Raw genomic sequence first — 19,588 nt, 5'->3', positions numbered from 1 at the left:
TCTCTCTCTCTCTCTCTCTCTCTCTGTTCTTTGGTCTGTATAATATTTCTGGGGGGGATAGCTAACTGGAAATGCATAGACAGACAGGTATGCGAATACTTTGAGTAGGCAAGCGCGTACACGTCGTTATGGCGAAACGAGGGGAAATAACCCGAAGCACTAATGTCACGTTACCTCGGAAGAATTAAAAGCTGCCTTTGTTTTTTAATGACACGGAGATAAGATGAATACCAGGAGAAAGAAATCGTTCAGAGCCGTAAAGTACACGTTATTCGTGTTTTGCTATATCTTCTGGGTAAGAACGCGTAATCAATGTAGTTCTTTGTGTGTGTTTAGGTATACGTTGTTGGTTATTTGTTGTAATCAGTGTTGTCTATGTATGTATATGTGTGTGTGTTATTGCATAGGGGGAATTCAGGTAAAGTGGGTCGTTAAAGCTCGATTATTCTTTGCTCAGTGGGTTTACAATTTCAAAGCATAAAATTGTCTTAAATTAAGGGAACACTATCTTTTAAATTATAAAATTGTTTTGGCTGATTCTTTATGACAAACAATTTAAACAAATATTATTGTGACAGTATTATTTGATACTTCAGTAAACATGGATTAAAATTAAATTATAAATGAATTATATATAAATATATACATATAATATATATATATATATATATATATATAAAATTGTCATTCACTTGTTATTTTTGTCGTTCACTTATTTTTTTTTTTTCACTTTTGTTATTTTGTTAGTAAACATGGTTAAAATAAATTTATATATATATATATATATATATATATATATATATATATATATATATATATATATAAATTGTCGTTCACTTGTTATTTTGTTATTTTTATAATTGACATATATATCTGACTTTTTACGAAACAGATATGAGTGTGCAGTCAGGATAATCAATTCAGACATGGAAGAAAGGAAGCAGAAAAGATGGCAAAGCTTGAAGTTGAATCTGAGGAGAAAAAGGAAAGACAGGAGTAAAACAGATGCAGAGTAAAGCTATAAAACATGGCCGCAATTACATTCCATTTATTGTAGACTATACTTGTTTAAATTTTTTATTTTTTTATTTTTTTTTGTTGTTTGTTGTTTTATGTTTTATTTTAGTGTTTTTTGTTTTTATTGTGAATGAAAATCGCATTAGATTTCATCCAATTTAATATCAACACTACATTCTATCAGTTGGTTTGAATTTTGCACATGAATTGAGTGAATTTATGAATTTTATTCATAGCCCATGATATAAGTTTTCATGTCAGATTTGTTAAATATGTTGTTAAAAATGTTTGTTTGATAATATTATACAAACAAATATGTTTTTATAATATCTATTTAAGATACAGGATCTTGTTTTTTTTTCTTGATACATCAAAGATGACCCACTTTACCTGAAAAGACGTTTATCTGGAGTGCATGATCTCAAAATATGTATCATACAGTACCTTCAAAACATGTGAACTGAAGAAAATGTAATAGGACCTTAAAGTTAACAAGATGAGGTAATATCTAAAGTATCTGCTCAGTAAAAAAAAGTATCCCACCTTACCAGAAGAATTCACCCTATTTACATGTGAAATATATGCATATCAAATTGTATCTAATGTTGTGCCTATACTGTATGTTGTTGAGAAAATTTGAATGGAATTTAAGTGTTGAAGACATTTTATACAAATGAGTGTTGTTGTGCTGAAGGTGTTCAGTGCTGTTCTAATTGCTGTTGGAATCTATGCCAAAGTTGCCAAAGAGTCAGGTATGTAGACAACATTTACTATATTCTTTCATCTTTTGTAATGAAAGAAGCTTGCAAACACTTAAGAATGACAAAATATGTGTGCATATAACATTATACTGTATTATTCTTACCAGATCAGTATCAGTATGTTGTTAATTAAGATATGTCAACTACCCATGTACATTTTAAGCTGTATATATTCTTCTCTAATGCTTCACAGATGTAGTGGACAAGCTGATGGCAGATCCAGCGCTGCTGTTGATCATCGTGGGTTCTCTCATGTTCACCATCACATTTTTTGGCTGTTTCGGAGCTCTGCGCAACATCTCCTTGCTGCTCAACATGGTCAGATACAGTGACAAGCCGATTTTAGTCACACGTATGAATATTGGTTTTTATATATTTACAAAGAAATCATATCTGTCTAGTTTGTAGGAATTTTGGTGGCAATTCTGATTCTTCAAGTAACAGCCGCTGTTCTGGGCCTTCTGTTCTCTGAAAAGGTAAAGAATTCACAGAAGTACAAGAACAAAGTTCGGACCAGATCCCATCTTGGAGAAATTATGTGATATTTAAAACGGCTGCTTTCAATATTTATTGGTAGGTTCAAGAGAGGACAGAGCAGCTGATGATGAAGGCGATTGTACGCTATCGTGATGATCAGGACCTGGAAAATGTGATTGATTTTGTACAGAAAAAGGTGAATGAACTTATTTATATCATTTATTCCTGTGATGGTAAAACTGTATTTTCAGCATATTTACTCCAGTCTTTAATAAAATCTTTTTTGTGGAAAGTATGATACTTTTCAGAATTCTTTGATAAATATAAATAATAATATAATTTCTAAGTATTATATAATAATATAATAACAGTATTTATTTACTTTTCATCCGATTCATGTATTCTTGCTGAATAGAAGAATTAACTTCGTAAAAACATTTCTGACCCCATACATTTGAACTGTAGTGTAAGTTTGTGATACTGATGAATGGCCGATGCATGCAATGCAAAAGGTGCAAAAGGTCAAAGATTACACTGTTGATCTTTATATTATTGTTCTATATCCTGTAGTTCAAGTGCTGTGGTGTGGACTCCTATTTAGACTGGTCTAAAAACATGTACTTCAACGCATCTGACCAGAACCTCAGTCTGGAGGCCTATGGAGTGCCCTTCTCCTGCTGCATACGGCTAAAGAATGAGGTCAGATAGTCAAAATCAAATAGTACTGTTAGTATTCTTCTGAGTATTACTGCAATTAATTCATGAAACATTTAAAGTCTTTTTATACATTTAAAAAGAAAAAAAAATATTGCTAGGCAACGATTAATTGCATCCAAAATAAAAGTTTTTGTGTACATAATATATGTGTGTGCTGTGTATATTTATTATGTATATATAAATACACACACATGCATGTATATATTTAAGAAAAATGTTATGTTTATATATTATATTAATATACGATATAAATTATATGAATATAAATATATGCATGAAATTACATGTAAATATTTTCAAAATATATACTGTATATGTGTATATTATTATATTTTTTTATTTTTTTGATTTTAGATATATGCATGAAATTACATGTAAATAGAGTTTATTGTTTTTACTTTTTAGATAATTTTTAAAATACTAGTTTTAAAAATGACACACTTAGTAGTTATTGCAGACTTTTTTGTTTTTAATAATAGTTTGAAAATGGCATTTAAGTAGTTGATACTGAATTATGATTGGTCTTTTATTGTATTTATATTTGCACACTGAATAATTAGTAGCACAGTCAATCAAAACATGTTTTATATTTCATATACAGTAACATATAGTGCAGGACCCATGAGATATCATGGTGGACATAACATAATGCATTTGTACTATTTTTTAATAAATTAAGACAAATAAATACAAAACATCTACTTCATATAAACTGTTTATTTATGTGTAGACTGTGTTCAACTCTATGTGTGGCTATGAGACCCAGAAGATGAAGAAGGGTGTGGTGAGTCGGCTCATCTACACCACTGGATGTCTGGACGAGATCGTCTGGTGGGGAAAACAGAATCTTCTGCTGGTGGGAGGGATGACCCTCGCCCTACTTTGCATTGAGGTTAGGCACACATTACATCTTTTTATTTTCTTCAAATATATGTCATCCCTGCAGCACTTTATTCCTGAAGAGTCTGTAAAAAAATTTTAAAGACTATATAACAGAGCCATATATATAAATTAAAGTGTCACACTGAAATTGTGGAGGATGGAGTTATTCCACATGTAGGTGAGTAGATGTGGGCTCTCCACTGATTTATAAAAGTTTATACTGGTCATAATACATGGCATTGTGTCATTTGTTCCAGTTATTTCTTAAATGGACTGAATTGCTAAATTACTGCTTATCAATAATTTGGTATTTTTTATGTGGGCTCTGTATTTATGTGGGACAATTAATTCAGATCACATCAAGATTGCATTTTATATTTTTTATTATTATACCTTAGCAACTTTACAGAAAATTGCTACATATCTGAATAAATATATCAGATGACCCCGCTCACAAATCAATAGCAAAACAGTCAATTTTCAAATCATAATTGATAGTTACGAATTAACACTATTATAATTAGTCAAAACTGTAAAGCAACATAGTTCTGTAGTGAATCTGACTTTTAAGGGTTGATCATTCTTCAATCATGGATGGGGGGGAGAAAATACATTTGTCAATGAGAACGCAAACATGACAGACATAATAAGCGTAGCTCGACTGTAAGATATTAAGGCTTTAATTAGTTTAACGCCAAATTAAAGAAGCTAATCAACGCGCTTACCATTGATCAAATTTATATTGCAGTCCAGACTTATGAGACATTATTTAATTTAGTAAAGGTGTGTTTCTATCTTTATTTAAATTTGTCTGAACACTCCGAAAATAGAAATGGCTAGATCCAGACCGTTTGGGAACTATGTTGAAAAAGCTCTACTGTCCTTTAGTGATCCTCTAGGTTACTATCAAAAATATGATGGTAGTTGTACGGTGGTGAGACTGTTTAGGTACAAAGCCTCTTGTAAAAATATTGTATTTAATATAGAAATTAGCCAGTCTGCGCAGTATTGGGGTAATTTAGACCATATCTGAGACACGGTAAGGACTTAGCCGCTGCATTCTGGATCCTGAGCTTGTTTATTGAGGGATGCAGGAACAACAGAACAGTGCAAAAAGTCCCAGTCTAGAGGTCAGAACATGAAAAATCTGATCAAAAAGGTAAATGTTTCTTGTGCTGGCCATTGAGGATGATGGTTTGTCAGGACCTGGGAATATGATTTTACGAAAAAGACAAGTATGAACCCGCCAATTTTTGACAGTAAGAGGACAGAAACAGCTACAAAATCTAATTGCAAATTGTAGGCTTGACGGAATGTTTTTCTGGAAAAGTATTATCTGCATAGGAGAAAATTTTATATCTTTTAAATCTTAGTTATAACTGTTAGATTAGATAGTTTTAGTTTCACTGGTCGTGTATTTGAGATCATATAGTTGAGTTCATGCAAAAACAGTGAAAACTCTGTATTTTCTAATGATATACCAAGTATAACATGTATATTCGAAATAAAGCAACCTAATGTCCTTGTCATTACTCATATTATTACTCGGTGAGTCTGAAGATTATATTACGATTTTAAATTTGTAGCCAAGTCCTTTACCTGTTAACTGTAAATCTAATCTATGAGTATGTCGTGAAGCTGGTGGTGTCCGATATCTAAGACTCAAGTAAAGTGTACTGAGATTGTCGAATTTAACTAAAGCAAAAGATAACAAGTGCAATGTCATTACTATTTAACTGTGAGAATATTAGATCGGGCTGGCATACATTATTGTTATCTAGTTATCTATCCATTAAAATAATGGTTTGTAAAGCCTATGATTTGTGTGATACATAGTGAGTAGCTGTGGGCTGGTTTTTCCACGCAAAATATTCCATTTAGTATGATATTGGCGCCTCAAGCCTATAGAAAAGTGTATTATACAAATGGCACATATGTTTTTACTAACCTTTTCAATTTGATGGGGAACAATAAATTAGAGAAGATAGTGCCCATGTGCCAGTCAGTTTTGTCAGGCAGGTTTATTTGTAATCTGTTCTTTGGTACAAATAGGTTAAAAATGACACGCGAAGCTATATTAGTTATTTCATATGCATAAAATGCAGGCTACACGGAACTCGATCAGTAAATGCTCTGAACGATATCTATGTCAAAGATGATTCCATCGATTTACTAAGTAAATTGGACACAAAAGCTAACTGCTTCAAACGAATTAAGAGCCCGGTGACATATTTGGCAACTCCAAATCAGTCCTAATGGTGGCAAGCATGTCTTTTTGACAATTTGAATGTTAAAACTCCGAAATGAGCACTTGTATCAGCAAAAAGGTCCTAGAAATCAATGTTAGTGAAACTGTACAATGGCCCTGGTGGGCTATGACAGTAAGAATAGCAGAATAATAGATTTCCTGGTTGCATACCAAGACTGTAACATAAGCATATAACATAGATATGTATCTGTTTTGGGGCAACAAATCTATAAGACCATCATCACGACCCTTGACTGTGTTATAACATAGTTTGATGGAGTAGACAGCATTATAGTATATATCATGGTTTATTCAGAGCAGAGTACATCAAATTACTATTATCAGACTATATAATCTCACAAATAACTAACCTTGAGAATGTAGTGATTCAATGGTTTAATGAGCCCCAAACGTTTATTAATTGTTTTTGTTCGGTTCTTTTATGTTTTTCTGTTTAACACATGTATATTCATTTTCTTGATCCTAAATGCAATTTATTTTTGACCTCACTATTCGAAAACAAGCTTAATGATGGACAATTACGTACTTTCTATTGACTGTTTTCAATCAAAAATCATAGCATTACATTGAAAAATCGTACAATGAATTTCAGAAAATACAGATAATGGCAAACACCCCCGCTTATGTTGTTATTATTATACTAAAGAATAGCAAACTTAATACTAATGGATCCCAATAAAACTCGCTCACAAATCAATGAATACTGATTTTTGAAATATAGGCTGGCTATAAGTTACTTGCTTTTTCCTTCATGTCATGTATAGTTACTTGCCTTTTTACTTCTAGATATGTCATGAAATTATAAACAAAAAAAGTACAGTGGGGGATATTTGTTTTTTTTTATATATATATATATAAAGTCAATGAGCACGCAAACTTCTCTGTACAAAAGGTTAGACTTATGCTTATATTAATGCTTCACAGAACATTCTCAAATTTAGGATAACATGGATCATCAGGTTTTGCCCCGAATGAGGAGTACATACAGCAAATTTATGTAAAGGTTTCTACTCAATTATTATTTTTAGTGGAAAATATATTAAATGCAAAATAGAACTATGTTCACTAGCTGTCTTTTGGATCCCACTGTATGTAAATGTTAACAACTCTCATTTGCTTTTATGGTACAAAGTGATCTCTTCATACAGGACTCATTCTCTTAAATTCAAAACAATTAATTAGACATGAACAGCCACCCAAAGTATGCAGACCACAGTAAAACCCATACTGAGCCACTAGAAATATTATCTCTGATCCCTGATATGCAGGACACATGAAACTCGCATACAAAAAGTCAAAACAAAAAAGACAAAAGTAAATCTCTTTGCATTGAGGCTAATAATGGTTTGTCTGTTCTTTAGATATGTATGATGTCACTGGCGTCGGTACAGCTCCGTCAAATCCAAAGTGTTCAGGAGAAGAGGAAACAGAAAGGAAGCAAAAACCTTTGCTGCAACAGAAAGTCTTGACTGGTTTTATATGCTTACCTTTCACCAAGTGCAGGCATTGGAATTCAATGATGCATTGCACTTGAAATACCAAGTTATAACATGTTAGAAATTAGAAGCAAATAATGTGATTATTATTCTATGTTATACTGTGAGTTATTAAGCCAAATGCTGTGATTAAATTCAGTGCTAACACAAAAAACTATATTTTCCTGTGCTTGTGCCTGTTTACACTATCTGTTTTGTTATAAAAAATATATTTTACCACATGCTGTCTTTTACTTTTAACACTTGCAATATTGAATAAATGACTATAAAATGACTAAACAGTAAATTGTTTTATTATTCTAAAAAATATATTTTATGTAATTACAAAGTTATTATTATATAATTATTATGTAATTACAAACATGTAATAACACAGATGATATCCTAGTGTAAAGCCTAATTCTATACACAGGTGGGCTGCTGAATCGTAAGAGGTTTAGAACCTAGAAGGTATTTAAAGGAGAACACATGTTGGATGTTTTGCTTTTAATCAAACCGATAGCGATGAAATTGAACTGAGCAGGGTTGTAATCTGGGAGCTTGTTGATTACGGTGTGCGAATCATTCAGGTTTTTCTCCTGAGAGGTAACTCGGTAATGTGCTCTGAAGTTACGGAGGGGGGTTGTATCCAGATTTAAGGGAGTCTGGACAGCGAAAGCCTTCCTTGATGAAAGAGCCATGCTGGGACATGGCAACAAAATCATCCTTGTGTGGCATCATCTTTATGACTGGACAGTAGACAAACTGGATGTACAGCAAACTACCTGTAATGGAATTGAAGTCAAGCAACTGAATCAGACATGAAAGACATTATTAGCAAATTATTAGTAAATCTTCCACAGACTGATTAGTCATAAACAAATACGTATCATGCGCAACAGTGAACAATCCTCACCACTACAGACATCTCAGACCTTGATGTTTTTTTTCCAGGGATCCAGTGATGATGTATTTATCATTTATTGAGAAGACAGCACAGAGGACGCCTTCAAAATAAAAACCCTTAAGAATGGAACAAGACCGCACATGCTTTATTAATCTCACACAGCGGTTCTTTATTGGCAACATTATATGTCATCATAGGCTTGCTCCAAATGCAAAGCACAAACCGAAAAATAAGTTATTGAGTTAATTAGTTCTTATTGACTTGTTTTCAAGTAAAAATAGCTCAAGTTAAATAATAATAATAATAATAATAATAATAATAATAATTTAAGTGCAAACCCAGCCCAAAAGAAAAGAACAACTACAGGAACAACAAAAGAAGGCCTCTGAATGGATTAAAAAAAATGGGGCTGGACCTAGAGGGACCTTATGGAGGTCAGCTGAAAATGGTCAGACTTTTTTAAGCCAGTGTGGGAAACAGAAGGGAGAAGTTGGCTGCGCAACCTGAGTGATCTAAAGGTAGCATATGCTATACAGGAATCCACACACATATATACTGGGGTAGCAAGACCAAGAAGGGCCTTAAAAACAAAAGCCCAATCTCTCAGTTAATTCTAAAGCTAACTGGTGGCCAGTGCAAAGGTTCCAGCAAAGAGGACAGATGGCTTCTTTTCTTCAAGCCCGTTATAATAGCGGTCGCTCTTCGAAGGCATCTTTTGGACCGATGCACATTGTTCCACCATGGTCAGGGGAATTAGCTCAAATGGTAGAGCGCTCGCTGCGCAAAGGAAGGGGCCCAATCTTTGCGCCCGCACGCAAGCGAAAAAGACGCAGAACACGGGAAAACGCCGAAAAATTTCCCCTGCAGCAATACTCGGGGTATATTCCTCTGCGTTTTGAAGAGTTGTAATTACATGTGAAACAAGTCACCCTCCGCGGCCTGGACTCGAACCCGTGGTTTTTCAGATGAGCCGTGACGTCATCTCTTCAGATGAGCCGTGACGTCATCTCTCCACTACATGTATTGTTAAGCGTGCAATAAACCGAGCCTTTTTACAGTTATCTATGACATACCATTATATTGATTGATCGTATATTACATTGATTTTTTTTATTTTGTATGTATATTATTTTTGTGTTTAAATAAAATGAATAAAAACGTTTCTTCAAATATGTTTTTTGTGTGTGTGGATATGATTTGATTGATATGATTTAGCAGATTTTATTTATCTGATCAAAAGACACTTCAAATGTAAAATGTAAAATGTTTTATTAAAATGAATACAAACAAATATTGAAATGAGTACACACACGTGTATATATATATATATATATATATATATATATATATATATATATATATATATATATATATATATTACGTGTATATATATATATATATATATATATATATATACACACAATATGAAAGAGTGGGCCAAAGTAATATATACAAAAAACATTTATTAAAATGAACACACACACACACACACATACATACATACACAATATAAAAAGGACAATATGAAAAGAGTGGGACCATGTACTATATACAAAATATATATATACAGGAAAGATATTATGTACTTATATATATATATATATATATATATATATATATATTAGAGGGCTGTCCAAGATGATAATACGATTAATCACATCCAAAATAAAAGTTTTGTTTACATAATATATGTATGTGTACAGGGTATATTTATTATGTATATATAAATACACACACACATAAATTATATATTTAGAATACATTTACATGTATATACATTTATATATTTATATTCTTATATTTTATATTATATATAAATATATTTAATATATTAATATATAAACAAATTTTTTTTCTTAAATATATGCATGTGTGTGTATTTATATATATATAATAAATATACACAGTATAAACACATATATTATGTAAACAAAACTTTTATTTTGGATGTGATTAATCGTGATTAATCATTTGACAGCCCTAATATATATATATAAAAAAAAAAACAATATGAAAAGAGTGGGACCATGTTATATATACAAAATATATACAGGAAACATATTATTTACTGAGGAGGCAGAGTTTTTCATTTATTTTGCTGGCGCTGTTCTGCCAACCAGTCATCTAAAGATTTTCCATTTGATGCATGTGAGCAAAATGTGGCATTACCATATCGGCTATGACCAAAACTTTTTAGTTTTGGGCCTGCCCACATTTGCTGCACGTGTTAAAAGTAACCCCTCGCACATACTTCCTCTTACGGACTGTCCGCTTTCCTTCTCCAGGGCCCCGCCGGCGCCTGGTCCTCTCGGTGTAACGGGGACACAGTAGCAGCAGACCACAGGAGCAGCAGACACAGGAAGCAGCAGACACAGGAGCAGCAGACTAAGTGGGTGTTGGGGGTGGGAGTGGAAGGTGTGTCGGGTCACCAGAAGCGGGAATCACCATTGACACAGTCATGTCTGGGTTAAGGACTAGTGTGCTTAACAGTGACCCAGGTGCTGAAATGGGCTGCACAACTCCTGCTGCTGTGGGGGCAGGTGTGATGTGGGCACTCCCTGGTGGCAGCAGCGAGCCGTTCCTGGATCCGCAGAAGAGAGCCTGTCCTTTGGGATTTGGCGGAAGGATAAATTGATGGTTTTGGGCCTGATGTTGATGGCACGTCATCCAATTTTTGACTCGGAGGAAGCTGCGTATCAGCCAACAATTGGATGTGGAGCAAACTACCTGTAATGGAATTGAAGTCAAGCAACTGAATCAGACATGAAAGACATTATTAGCAAATTATTAGTAAATCTTCCACAGACTGATTAGTCATAAACAAATATGTATCATGCGCAACAGTGAACAATCCTCACCACTACAGACATCTCAGACCTTGATGTTTTTTTTTCCAGGGATCCAGTGATGATGTATTTATCATTTATTGAGAAGACAGCACAGAGGACGCCTTCAAAATAAAAAACCCTTAAGAATGGAACAAGACCGCACATGCAGATTATTAATCTCACACAGCGGTTCTTTATTGGCAACATTATATGTCATCATACGCTTGCTCCAAATGCAAAGCACACACCGAAAAATAAGTTATTGAGTTAATTAGTTCTAATTGACTTGTTTTCAAGTAAAAATAGCACAAGTTAAATAATAATAATAATAATAATAATAATAATAATTTAAGTGCAAACCCAGCCCAAAAGAAAAGAACAATTACAGGAACAACAAAAGAAGGCCTCTGAATGGATTAAAAAAAATGGGGCTGGACCTAGAGGGACCTTAGGGAGGTCAGCTGAAATGGTCAGACTTTTTAAGCCAGTGTGGGAAACAGAAGGGAGAAGTTGGCTGCGCAACCTGAGTGATCTAAAGGTAGCATATGCTATACAGGAATCCACACACATATATACTGGGGTAGCAAGACCAAGAAGGGCCTTAAAAAACAAAAGCCCAATCTCTCAGTTAATTCTAAAGCTAACTGGTGGCCCAGTGCAAAGGTTCCAGCAAAGAGGACAGATGGCTTCTTTTCTTCAAGCCCGTTATAATAGCGGTCGCTCTTCGAAGGCATCTTTTGGACCGATGCACATTGTTCCACCACGGTCAGGGGAATTAGCTCAAATGGTAGAGCGCTCGCTTAGCATGCGAGAGGTAGCGGGATCGATGCCCGCATTCTCCAAGCTGGGTCCTGCCCTTTTATGCTCACTTCCCTAAAAAGACAGACTGTGCGTTGACGCTACGAAGCCACGCTCCCTTCGTGAGATTTTGGGGCTCACTTATTGCCGAAAATTCATGTACATTTGTGGCAAAAGCAGGTCCCACCGAGATTTGAACTCGGATCGCTGGATTCAGAGTCCAGAGTGCTAACCATTACACCATGGAACCCTGACAGGAGCAGCTGTTGCTCACAGGGCCACAAAGACTAAATCACTTACAGGCTCGCCAGCAGAACCACTTAACTTTTTTATTTTCCTTTTGCAAGAAACCACGCAGGTTCCACCGAAACTTGAATGCGGATCGCTGGCTTCAAAGTCCAGAATGCTAACCATTACACCATGGAACTACATTATTACACCTGGGAGACAGATAGCATTATGGCTGTGAGGAAGCAGTTAGACAGAGGGGTTGGATCCCAGTAAATTTTGGTCGTTGGCCCCCTTGGCGTTAGTAGCACAATGCTCTTACCAACTGATCTAACCAACCTAGCTTTGACTGGACTTCTGCCTGATTGACTAAAAACTTAATGATTGCTTGTGACCCTAAAGAGACAAAAGAGCTTCAGAACCAAGCCCCGCTATGGGCTCTTCTCTGATTTAAACCCGGGACCTCTCATACCAAAAGCAAGAATCATACCCCAAGACCAACAAGCAAGCCTTGCCAGTCCACCTAGCCACGAGTCAAAAAAAAAAACCCCAGAGAGGATTGGCTACAGCAGTAACAAAAGAAGGAACATGAACTAACATGGAAGTAATCAAACACCTCGAGACAGTGTCAAAGGACAACGAATGAAAGTTGGCCTCTGAATAGATTCAAAAATGGGGCTGGACCTAACATGTAGAGGGATCTTAGGCAGGACAGCTGAAACTGTCAGATGTCCCTTAGACTTTAAGCCAGTGTGGGAAACAGAGGGAAGAAGTTGGCTGAATCCACACACATATATACTGGGGTAACAGGACCAAGCAGGGCCTTAAAAACAAAAGTACATTGGACGAAAAATACAAAAGGACGTTACTCCACAGTGGTCAGGGGAATTAGCTCAAATGGTAGCGAGCTCGCTTAGCATGCGAGAGGTAGCGGGATCGATGCCCGCATTCTCCAAGTTGGGCCCTGCCCTTTTACGCTTACTTCCCTAAAGAGACAAACTGTGCTTTGACGCTACAAAGCAACGCTCCCTAAGTGAGATTTTGGGGCTCAATGCTGCCAAAAAGTTTTTTGGACCAGGTCTTGCGCACGTTGGGGGCAAAAGCAGGTCCCACCGAGATTTGAACTCGGATCGCTGGATTCAGAGTCCAGAGTGCTAACCATTACACCATGGAACCCTGACAGGAGCAGCTGTTGCTCACAGGGCCAACAGAGGGGTTGGATCCCAGTTATTTTTAGTCACACGGCCCGTGGACAAAAAACAAAACTATGGAGCATCTCACGGACTCCGCATCTGAAATCCACTACCTGTGAGAAAGGAAAAAACAACAACAACAACAAAAAAACTAAATTCAACACCAGTACATTTGTAACAACAAATAAAAATGTATTGTCATTATAGACTGTTTTTATGTTTCCCATCAGAATTAAACTAGACTGGAAATACATTTTTAGCACAAACCTCAAAGACGAGACCCAAGCTTTGACAGTAGGCCTGTAGCTCAGAATAGGCCTTCTCTCACAATGCATTTCTCTCGTTTCATGTCTGTCAAATAAATGAAATGTATTAATGTCAGGTCCTGAAGGAGTTTTTTTTTTTCATTATATTTATTCATGTACATTATCTTGCTTATTACACGATTATTACACTAGTACGTAATAATATGCTTATTACAAAACCAAGAGCACTATGTAGGTAATTGATTGTATGGTTCTACATCATTATAGAAAAATGCCTGACCACCTTGACTAATCAGAACTATTTCAATATTAGTACAAACACTAATTTTGGTAAAACTTTATTTTAAGAACCAATATTCACTTTTAACTAGTTGCTTATTAGCATGCATATTACTAGCATGTTGGCTGTTTATTAGTACTTAAACAGCACATATTAATGCCTTATCCAGCATGACCATATTTGATATCCTTTATTGCTATCTCATACCTTAACTTAAAGGGTTACTCCACTATTTTGGAGAATATACACTGAACACAAGCAGTGTACGCTCTTCTGTGTCAGCCGCGCTGCACGTAGAAAACATACCCTTTTGTTTTGGCTGACACAGAAGAGCGTACACTGCTTGTATTCAGTGGATATTCTCCAAAATGGCGCTACGGTGATGCGGAGAGACACAGAGACAAATTGTTGAATTAAGTCATTATTTTTGTTTTATTCGCGTAAAAAGTATTCTCGTTGCTTCATAACGTTACAGTTGAACCACTGATGGCAGATGGACTATTCTGACGATGTCTTTGATACTTTTCTGGACCTTGAGAGTCACAAGCCTCCTGGTTTTCATCCAAAATATCTTCAATTGTGTTCTGAAGACGAACAAAGCTTTTACGTTTTGCAACGACATGGGGGTAAGTGATTAAAGACAAAATTTTCATTTTGGGGTGGAGTAACCCTTTAACAGCTACTTTACTATTAATAAGCAGCAAATTATGAGTTTACAGCAGCAAACATAGTAATATTAGCGAATAGTTAATAGTGTAAATCAGTCCCCAAATTGAAGTGTGACCCTAATTCTGCCTTCCTCCACAAAATAAAAATAGAAGCATTGCATATTAAAGTTACATATACAGGCATCTCAAATTAGAATGTCGTGGAAAAGTTAATTTATTTCAGTAATTCAACTCAAATTGTGAAACTCGTGTATTAAATAAATTCAATGCACACAGACTGAAGTAGTTAATGTCTCTGGTTCTTTTAATTGTGATGATTTTGGCTCACATTTAACAAATTAGAATACTTCATTAAAAAAAAAAAAAAAAAAAAATTTTGTTTATTGTTTGGTTTGTGTTATGGTATGTTTGTTTATTTTATGTGTACTCAATAATTGGTAGTGACTCCTTTTGCTTTAATTACTGCCTCTTTGACATTGGCCTTCAGCTCATCTGCATTTTTTGGTCTCGTTTCTCATTTTCCTCTTGACAATACCCCATAGATTCTCTATTGGCTTCAGGTCTGGTGAGTTTGCTGGCCAGTCGAGCATACCAACACCATGGTCATTTAACCAACTTTTGGTGCTTTTGGCAGTGTGTGCAGGTGCCAAATCCTGCTGGAAAATGAAATCAGCATCTTCAAAAAGCTGGTCAGCAGAAGGAAGCATGAAGTGCTCCAAAATTTCTTGATAAACCGGTGCAGTGACTTTGGTTTTCAAAAAACACCATGGACCAACACCAGCAGATGACACTGCACCCCAAATCATCACAGACTGTGGAAACTTTACACTGGACTTCAAGCAACTTGGGCTATGAGCTTCTCCACCCTTCTTCCAGACTCTAGTATCTTGGTTTCCAAATGAAATACAAAACTTGCTCTCATCTGAAAAGAGGACTTTGGACCACTGGGCAACAGTCCAGTTCTTCTTCTCCTTAGCCCAGGTAAGATGGCTCTGACGTTGACTGTGGTTCAAGAGTGGCTTAACAAGAGGAATACAACAACTGTAGCCAAATTCCTTGACATGTCTATGTATGGTGGCTCTTGATGCCTTGACCCCAGCCTTAGTCCATTCCTTGTGAAGTTCTCTCAAATTCTTGAATTGATTTTGCTTGACAACCCTCATAAGGCTGCGGTTCTCTTAGTTGGTTGTGCATCTTTTATCTTCCACACCTTTTCCTTCCACTCAACTTTCTGTTAACATGCTTGGATACAGCACTCTGTGAACAGCCAGCTTCTTTGGCAATGAATGTTTGTAGCTTACCCTCCTTGTGAAGGGTGTCAATGATTGTCTTCTGGACAACTGTCAGATCAGCAGTCTTCCCCATGATTGTGTAGCCTAGTGAACCAAACTGAGAGACCGTTTTGAAGGCTCAGGAAACCTTTGCAGGTGTTTTGAGTTGATTAGCTGATTGGCATGTCACCATATCCTAATTTGTTGAGATAGTGAATTGGTGGGTTTTTGTTAAATGTGAGCCAAAATCATCACAATTAAAAGAACCAAAGACTTAAACTACTTCAGTCTGTGTGCACTGAATTTATTTAATACACAAGTTTCACAATGTGAGTTGAATTACTGAAATAAATTAACTTTTCCACAACATTCTAATTTATTGAGATGCACCTGTATTCTACACTTATTTGGAATTTTGGACTAATGCATTTTCAGGATTTGTGATTATTGAATAAACATTTCTGTAGTATTTTATAGAGATTGTACCCACAGAGTGAAAATAAACATTTTAGAACTTAGCATAACTATAAAACTCACACTACAGAATTGTTCTTTTCTATCTTAAATTCAATTCAAAATTCCCTAATATTTCCAGGTTTTCCATGACTTTGGAACAAAAAAACCACATACAAAGGCAAGCGGACTAAACAAGCAGTGCAAGCCTTACCTGAGTGTGATGAAAACCCGCACCATTTTGGAAACAGGCTGTAGAGTATCAGCGCTCTGTCCCTGCAGAGCCTCCGATCCAAGAGCTTCACTCATCTTCTCCACCACAGCCATCCTGACCAACACACCTCAAGAAATCCTGAGTATGATCGCCTGCCTTCCTGTACTCATAACCCACCCAAATCTGAGTGACCCAAAGTAGCTCTACAACATCGAACAAAAAGCTCCAGAAATACTGAGCATCACTGCTTAATTTGAGAAGTGAAGAAATAATCTGAAAGCCAAATATTAATTAGATGAAGAATATGTTCTCACAGTAATAAGGAAAAGAAAACAGCTCTGTTGCGAAGCACTCCAGCTCATTTGTTTGTTCTCTGCACCCGTCATTTCATCCACAGAGATCAGGAAGTTCGAGAGAGACCTGGTGTTTACGACCCGCGTAATCAGACGCTGAGATCAGACGCTGGAGATGAGCAACTGCCACATGTTAAATTAACCTGAAGTGTATAAAGGCATAGATGGCTGCTTTTAATTTCTAATTAGAAATGTAAAAATCTGTGGAATCATTTTGCTGATTTTAAATGGCAAATATTGATGTGAACCTGTTGATACCGAGGAGGATCCAAATGGAGCAGGTGATTTTATTATGCATGCGTTAATTGTTACTCTGTGTTGTTTGTTTCAAGCCTCTCTAATGTGTGCAGATCCATTCAGTCCTGAGAGAGAATAACCAAAGTCTAACTCACTGAGGAATAGGGTGTCAGGTTGATTATAAGAGTCACGGTCGAAACTTACTCTGCCCCAGGCAGGATTGTGCAATATTTATGTAATATGTTCATTTTAATTCAATTTTTTTTGGCCTTTATTATAATAGGACAGTTAGTTGACAGGAAGCAAAGTGAGAGAGAAAGGGGATGGGATCAGGAAAAAGGTCCAGGAGCCAGGACTAACTATAAATAAGCAGCAAATTAGCAGTACATTGAGGCAAAAAAAAAAAAAATTACAAAAAAATTATATAGTTAATGGTTTGTTAATATAGCAAGAATTTGACCTTAAAACATACTGTGTGGAAAAGTCTGAAAGAGATCACCAACTACAAGACACCATCCCCCAGCACTGTGGAGAATCAAACAACTAGCAGACGATCTGAACACCCATCACCTCCCCTGAGCGCCTCTCCAAACAACTGTTCACACCATTCACAACTCTTGCAACCCGCCCTAAACACCTCTCCAAACAACCGTTCACACCATTCACAACTCTTGCAACCCGTCCTGAACACCTCTCCAAACAACCGCTCTCACATTCACACCTCCTGCAACCCTCCTCTCCCCCACACCTGCAATACAGATAAGCGAAGACGCGGTGCGCCAGGTCTTCCGGAAGCAGAAAAGGAAAAAAGCACCAGGCCCAGACTGTGTTACACCAACCTGTCTGAAATCCTATGCTGACCAGCTAGCCCCCATCTTCACACAGATCTTCAACAGATCACTGGAGCTGTGTGAAGTCCCTTCATGCTTCAAACGCCCCACCATCATCCCCATCCCAAAGAAATCCAAAATTACAGGACTAAATGACTACAGGCCTGTGGCTTTAACGTCTGTAGTCATAAAGTCATTTGAAAAACTGGTGCTGGCCCACCCGAAGGACATTACTAGACCCTTGCTGGATCCTCTTCAGTTTGCCTACAGAGCAAACAGGTCTGTGGACGATGCAGTAAACATTGGACTGCATTATGTTCTGCAACACCTAGACAGACCAGGGACTTATGTGAGGATCCTGTTTGTGGACTTCAGCTCGGCCTTTAACACTATCGTCCCAAACCTTCTCCTGCCCAAACTAACTCAGCTCTCCGTGCCCACCTCCGTTTGTCAGTGGATCAACAGCTTCCTGACAGACAGGCAGCAGTTAGTGAGGTTGGGAAAATACACATCCAGCACCCGTACAATCAGCACTGGAGCTCCCCAGGGCTGTGTTCTCTCCCCATTTCTCTTCTCCCTGTACACCAATGATTGCACATCTAAGGACCCCTCTGTCAATCTCCTGAAGTTTGCAGATGACACCACACTCATCGGCCTCATTCAGGACGGTGACGAGTCTGCTTACAGACAGGAGGTTAAAGAGCTGGCTGTCTGGTGCACTCTCAACAACCTGGAGCTTAACACGCTCAAAACAGATGATGATAGTGGACTTCATTAGAAACCCCTCCTGCTCTCCCCCCACTCACCATCATGAACAGCACTGTGACTGCAGTGGAGTCATTCGGGTTCCTGGGCACCACTCTCTCTCAGGACCTGAAGTGGGACATTCACATTGACTCCATTGTGAAAAAGGCCCAGCAGAGGTTGTACTTCCTCCGCCAGCTGAGGAAGTTTAACCTGCCACAGGAGCTGCTGAAACAGTTCTACTCCGCCATCATTGAGTCTGTCCTCTGCACTTCAGTAACTGTCTGGTTCAGCTCAGCTTCTAAATCTGACCTCAGAAGACTACAGAGGGTAGTCCGGACTGCTGAGAGAATCATCGTTACAACCCTCCCTTCTATTCAAGAACTGTACTTATCCAGAGTGAGCAAAAGAGCTGGCAAAATCACTCTGGACCCCTCACATCCAGCACACTCCCTCTTTGAACTGTTGCCATCTGACGCTACAGAGCCCTGAGCACCAGAACGGCCAGACACAGGAATAGTTTCTTCCCTCAGGCTATCCATCTAATGAACACTTGATAATAACTGTAGAACACACAACACTATTTATATTTATATACACATACACTTATTTATCTAACACACATACTTAGTGTACACTTAAATTTTTGCACATAATATACCTGTACATACATAACTGCCTATTGTAATATACCTGCACATACAATTTTCAATCTGTATA

The 19,588-nt window shown here is 36.8% G+C and overlaps 1 protein-coding gene and 3 non-coding genes across 5 annotated transcripts; 2 read left to right on the top strand and 2 right to left on the bottom strand.

Annotated features, from left to right (window-relative positions):
• Window positions 1-31: 31 nt before the first annotated feature.
• On the top strand, window positions 32-7,888 carry LOC109098762 (tetraspanin-33-like). Of its 2 annotated transcripts, XM_042733397.1 has the most exons (9): window positions 34-295; window positions 893-1,012; window positions 1,712-1,769; window positions 1,972-2,096; window positions 2,180-2,254; window positions 2,356-2,451; window positions 2,826-2,954; window positions 3,703-3,864; window positions 7,485-7,888. In XM_042733397.1, the coding sequence occupies exons 4-9, from the start codon at window positions 1,989-1,991 to the stop codon at window positions 7,590-7,592; spliced, it is 678 nt and encodes a 225-aa protein (XP_042589331.1). In that variant the 5' UTR covers window positions 34-295; window positions 893-1,012; window positions 1,712-1,769; window positions 1,972-1,988; the 3' UTR covers window positions 7,593-7,888. The 2 variants fall into 2 exon arrangements, with proteins under 2 accessions (XP_042589330.1, XP_042589331.1); XM_042733396.1 differs by lacking the exon at window positions 893-1,012 and having other exon boundaries at window positions 32-295.
• Window positions 7,889-12,102: 4,214 nt separating this feature from the next.
• trnaa-agc lies at window positions 12,103-12,175 on the top strand. The gene has a single exon. It is a non-coding gene; the product is annotated as a tRNA-Ala (tRNA).
• Window positions 12,176-12,309: 134 nt separating this feature from the next.
• On the bottom strand, window positions 12,310-12,381 carry trnaq-cug. The gene has a single exon. It is a non-coding gene; the product is annotated as a tRNA-Gln (tRNA).
• A 1,082-nt stretch (window positions 12,382-13,463) lies between these two features.
• Window positions 13,464-13,535, bottom strand: trnaq-cug. Its single transcript has one exon. It is a non-coding gene; the product is annotated as a tRNA-Gln (tRNA).
• Between the last annotated feature and the right edge of the window lie 6,053 nt (window positions 13,536-19,588).

Source organism: Cyprinus carpio, chromosome B11 (genome assembly GCF_018340385.1).
Source record: "Cyprinus carpio isolate SPL01 chromosome B11, ASM1834038v1, whole genome shotgun sequence".
Taxonomy (NCBI): domain Eukaryota; kingdom Metazoa; phylum Chordata; class Actinopteri; order Cypriniformes; family Cyprinidae; genus Cyprinus; species Cyprinus carpio.
The sequence above is the reverse complement of the archived record's forward strand: the minus strand, read 5'-3'. Positions and strand labels throughout refer to the sequence as shown.

Excerpts from the sequence above, each read along its gene's own strand:
- LOC109098762 (XM_042733396.1), top strand. The coding sequence starts at position 224 with ATGAATACCAGGAGAAAGAAATCGTTCAGAGCCGTAAAGTACACGTTA. Across the intron at positions 296-1,711 it reads TGTTTTGCTATATCTTCTGG|GTGTTCAGTGCTGTTCTAAT; the intron begins GTAAGAACGCGT and ends GTTGTGCTGAAG. Across the intron at positions 3,865-7,484 it reads TCGCCCTACTTTGCATTGAG|ATATGTATGATGTCACTGGC; the intron begins GTTAGGCACACA and ends TCTGTTCTTTAG.